Source organism: Pleuronectes platessa, chromosome 9, assembly GCF_947347685.1.
Source record: "Pleuronectes platessa chromosome 9, fPlePla1.1, whole genome shotgun sequence".
NCBI lineage: Eukaryota > Metazoa > Chordata > Actinopteri > Pleuronectiformes > Pleuronectidae > Pleuronectes > Pleuronectes platessa.
This window is the reverse complement of record NC_070634.1, coordinates 2,929,326-2,934,049: the sequence shown is the minus strand read 5'-3', so window position 1 is coordinate 2,934,049 and position 4,724 is coordinate 2,929,326. Positions and strand designations below refer to the sequence as shown.

Below are 4,724 nucleotides of genomic sequence, written 5' to 3'. Positions count from 1 at the left end.
TAGTCTTAGTCTTAGTCTTTTGACGAAAATGCATATTAGTTTTAGTCACCTTTTAGTCATTTTAATCCTTCTTAGTTTTAGTCTAGTTTTAGTCGACGAAAACAAATTCCATTTTAGTCTAGTTTTAGTCGACGAAAACTAATTCCATTTTAGTCTAGTTTTAGTCACATTAAATAGCCACATTAAACTCCTTTTCTATAAAAACATATAGCTGGAGCCTAATAGCTTAAAAATATATATTTAATTTTAAATGTGAAAACAAAAAGGGAGAGCAGGTCAGACTGGAGGCGAACACAGAAACTGCAGCTCGGTTCAAACCACCTGCAGCTTCTGCTCTGATCAAGAAGCTGCTGCGCTGATCTCTGAGCAGCTGAGACCATAGAAACTCTGGCTTTCACTGTTTCCATAGTTAAGAAGCAGTCGGTCACTGAGAGGCTGCTCCACGAGAACGCGCTCTGCTTTCACTGTGTCTCTCTGAGCGAGTGCGCGAGGCGGGGGGCGGAGCTACGGACCGGAGCGCTATCTGGGGCGCACACACACACATACACAGACACACACAGACACACTCACTCGCTCCTGATACTTCATGACGGCCTCATACGATGATGTTTTAAAAATGATTGTGACTTAGTCAACCACCAACATTTTCGTCTCGTCTCGTCTCGTCAACGAAAATTAAAATAGATTTCGTCGTAGTTTTTATTTTCAAAGATTCGTTTTCGTTACGTCTTCGTCTCGTCTTCGTCATGGAAAAAAGGTCGTTAACGAATATATTTCGTCATCGTCTTCGTCAACGAAATTAACACTGCAAGAGGACATACAAAAAATCAGGTAATTTCATTATTGTTATTATTCTGTAAGCTTAGTCATAACATTCTTATTTTACATTAACCATAGTAATAAGACAAATGTGATTTTTAAATTATTATTATTTTTATTTACAGAGATTCCGTCCATGCAATGGTGGTGGAGCACAGAAGTGGCTCTGAGCAGCCGAGGAAGCGCCGGGCTATCGATCAAGATGAGCTTAAAAGGATTGCCTCAGAGGTGAGTGTCAAAATCAGCAGATGCCTGTGTTAAAGTTCAATGTTTTGTCTTTCCCACAGCAGAACACATGTTGGAAATTGTGAGATTTGTGTGGATATCATATCAGACTATACTTTATCTAAAATACCAATTCGAAATGTTGATGATGAGCCATCAGACGTAATTCCTGGCTTTTGTGTGTCATGGAGTGGGGGTGTGTGTGTTTCATAGCACCAGGCTAGTTCCTGGCTTTTGTGTGTCTAGAGCCAGAGCTGTTAGACTCTGATTGTTGGCTTTTGTCTGCAGCCAGGACAAGATGGTTGAAGTCAAAGGTTATTAGCATCTAAATGCCCCACACCTTATCTGTCTGTCTCTCTCTATATTTATCTGTAGGTATGCGACACCATACTTGGACACACCAAGGAACGCTTTGCCTTCAAGGACCACCTCATCAGTGCCACCTTACTGGACAGCCCCCAGTTTGACCACTACCTCGATGCATTCCCTGAAGTTGCTCTGGCCACAACATTGAAGGCCTATCCTGTGCTCGATGGAAGTAGGCTGAAGACAGAGCTTACCCTCATCTATGGCTCAGAAGAATTCCGAACCTGTCGTGGTGCTGTGGATCTTTACCAGTTGTTCAAAGACAATAACCTTTCTGAGGTATTTTCAGAGACAGAAACACTGCTTAAAATCATCATCACAACTCCCATGGCCACTGCTGAGGCTGAGAGGTGTTTTTCAACACTGAAAAGGGTTAAAACCTTTCTCAGGAACACAATGACTCAGGACAGACTGAATGCCTTAGCCATGCTCTCAATGGAAAAAAGGCTTGTCACAGACATGATTGACTTTAACCAGAAGGTGATAGAGAGATTTGCCAGCTTGAAAGAGGGGAGGGCTAAGTTTCTTTACAAGTAGTGGGGCCTACTCTTGACAAACAACAAATGTAAAATGTTATGTCTCTTCTGCTCTAAACCTCTTTCGTGTGAGGGTGTGGGCACCTTTTTTATTCTGTTCATCTCTGAAACCCTACCCAATGTCTCTTACCTATGTCCCTACCATTCTGCTCTGAACTGTCATGCCCAAAGTAACAGGTTATTGTTGTTGGATACTAGTGTTGAGCACTGTATGTTATTGAAATAAAGCTATGTTTTTTTTAATATTCTAATCAAAACCTCAGTTTTTTTTTCTCATTGCGGTGGGCTATTTAAACCGCGCCGCCCAAGTGCGCCCCCCCCAAAAAAAATGTCACCAGCCGCCACTGGTCCTCAGCACCTAACCCTAACCCACAATTATTTTACATGAAAGCTTTTTGCTAGCCTCACGCCCAACATGAACATGTAAAACATCAGTGTAGTGAAAACAGAACAGAAGTTTAAGTAAGTACAGTGAAAAGAGACAAAAAAAAGTTAACTTGACCAGAAATAAAAGAAACTACAAACTAGTAGCATTCATCCTTGAGTCAGAGGTGAATGCACAGTGCAGATGAATGGTAATATATGTCGCTGCAAAATAAATAATCTCCAGTCTAGACAGAGACTGATCCTCTCTCCTATTTAATAGGTATAGGAGCTGATAGCTCTATATTCGTACTTTAACATACTCAACTGCAAGTGAAGCACAAGGTTCTTTTATGATTAATTTTCCTGCTCAGGATGTCTTTTGGTTGGCGCCTCTTCATATGCGCAATACATGCTCGAGCTGCCAGTGCCCGGGGATATAACTAATATCTGGTCATATGTGATTGGCAAACACTGTAGTGATGTGTGATGTGTCAGATGATAGGTGTCGTTTATGTCTTCGAACTGACTTGTTGCATGAACGCGTTTAAAAAAACATGCCATTATCTGCATTTAGGGAGGGGGGGAATTCAAACAGCCCTGCTAGGTTACAAACATCACACTTACTGCAAATGATAAATATTCTTTGTTGGATTTTGCACTGAGAATGAACATGCAAATAAACTGAACATAAGGAGGATAGGGAAGGACATCATGGTGCAAAGAGCTCACAGAATGACATTCAGACATTGACCAATGACATGCTAAAACTCTCAGTCCTTGTTTTTGGTAAATTGTAATGTGGCTTTACTGAGGAAGGCAGCTTTAAATTTGTGACTGAAGATAGGTTGTATGCAAAAGCTTCAAAGCTATTAAGGTATATTCAAAGTTATTGTTTTGTGGGGCTGGTTTTCATCCAGCAGTGAAACAAATGCACTTATATTTCAATACACCTATACATCTATAAGGTAAGGTGTTTTTTTAATAGTTCCATCGCATAACATTATCACTTGTGACCCAGGGAATCTACTTAAAAAACTGTGTCATGGGGGGAAAACATTTTGGGGGCTGTAAAAAATATATTACATTTCCAGATGATTCTCTACTGAAATTCATTGTTTCTTCTACCAAGTCCTTTATATCATCCTATACAAATCCACCCCAAAAAAATCTAGAAATGTGCTGCAAATAAACACGACACAAAACACTTCAAGTAGAACAGACAAAGGATGGCTGTAGCTCAGGAGGTAGAGTGGGTTTTAAGTGGTTCGATCACCAGCAACTTCCGTCTAAAAGGGTCCTTGGGCAAGTCACTCAACCCAAAATTGCCCCCATGCTGTGCATCCATTGTGTGAGTGATGTGTGGTAACGTGTGGTATATAAAAGTTCTGTACAAATGTGTGTGAATGTGACCACTCAAGGCTCTTTACACAAAGAATAGAAAAACATGACATAAATACAGTCCATTCACGTTTGACGACAATGTTTTCAGGGGATTTGGGGGGGAAAAGCGGAAACTTGGCTGTGACACATTTATTCAATGGTCAGTTATAAGCTGCTAAGATAGTAGGATCGAGGCATTTCATGGGTTAACTGAAAACTACACAAGAAGTCAATTAGAAGAAAAGCAGAAGGTTAACCAAAGTCATTAGGGGTCATCCTCTGGAAAACGTGAATATATGTAGCAAATTTGATAGCAAGAAAGAATAGATTTTCTAGTGAGGTGTGACGGACGTGTAGGGGCACTGCTGAACATAGTACAATGATATACGCTCTCCCATCCTCAATGTGTTTATCTGTCATGTTCCACCCCTATCCTCAACACTGATCAGCACACACCCACCTCCACATCACACACGGCCGTTGGCCTTGTTTGCTGGGACACACACTCAGCTGGTAAACAGGGCCTGGAGCGGCTCTTACCATGACAAACAATGGCCGACCTTGGATGGCTGGTTGTCATTTAAACAGCCATGTTGTTGGTCCCACTAGTGTTTACTGGGACATTTGAGAGTTTTGCCACCAGTCTCTCATCCTTGTACTACCAATACTAATTATACACTTCCATTGTGCCCAGTAGAACATAATAGAGTGTTAACGTCAGGAGAAATCATGGGCAGAGTCTCCTTCATATACTGTAATAGGGAAACACACTCACATACATGGAAATATATATAAGTATAGCTGTGTAAGCTCCGAGCCGTGGAGACACAATTCACGTTCACACAGAATGACAGAATGTTGCTTTAAAGCTTCACCATGTCAAAGGAGATCCGCGTCTTTGCTGCATGCTCCAATCATGGAACACACATACATATAAACACATTCAGCCCTACAACCCTTTCCACACACACTCATGCACACACGCACGTTTGCATTAAATTCTAACACACATGCAGCTAGTGACAGCACAGA

The 4,724-nt window shown here is 41.2% G+C and overlaps 1 protein-coding gene across 1 annotated transcript; it reads left to right on the top strand.

Annotated features, from left to right (window-relative positions):
- Nucleotides 1-957: 957 nt before the first annotated feature.
- LOC128447693 (uncharacterized) lies at nucleotides 958-2,168 on the top strand. The gene is made up of 2 exons (XM_053429967.1): nucleotides 958-1,047; nucleotides 1,420-2,168. Exons 1-2 carry the CDS (start codon nucleotides 961-963, stop codon nucleotides 1,945-1,947), a joined length of 615 nt encoding a protein of 204 aa, XP_053285942.1. The 5' UTR covers nucleotides 958-960; the 3' UTR covers nucleotides 1,948-2,168.
- The last annotated feature ends 2,556 nt before the right edge of the window (nucleotides 2,169-4,724 follow it).

What these genes read in the sequence shown, in the direction of transcription:
- LOC128447693 (XM_053429967.1), top strand. Translation starts at nt 961, where the DNA reads ATGGTGGTGGAGCACAGAAGTGGCTCTGAGCAGCCGAGGAAGCGCCGG. An exon ending in TTAAAAGGATTGCCTCAGAG is followed by an intron (nt 1,048 to 1,419) that starts GTGAGTGTCAAA and finishes ATTTATCTGTAG; the next exon opens with GTATGCGACACCATACTTGG.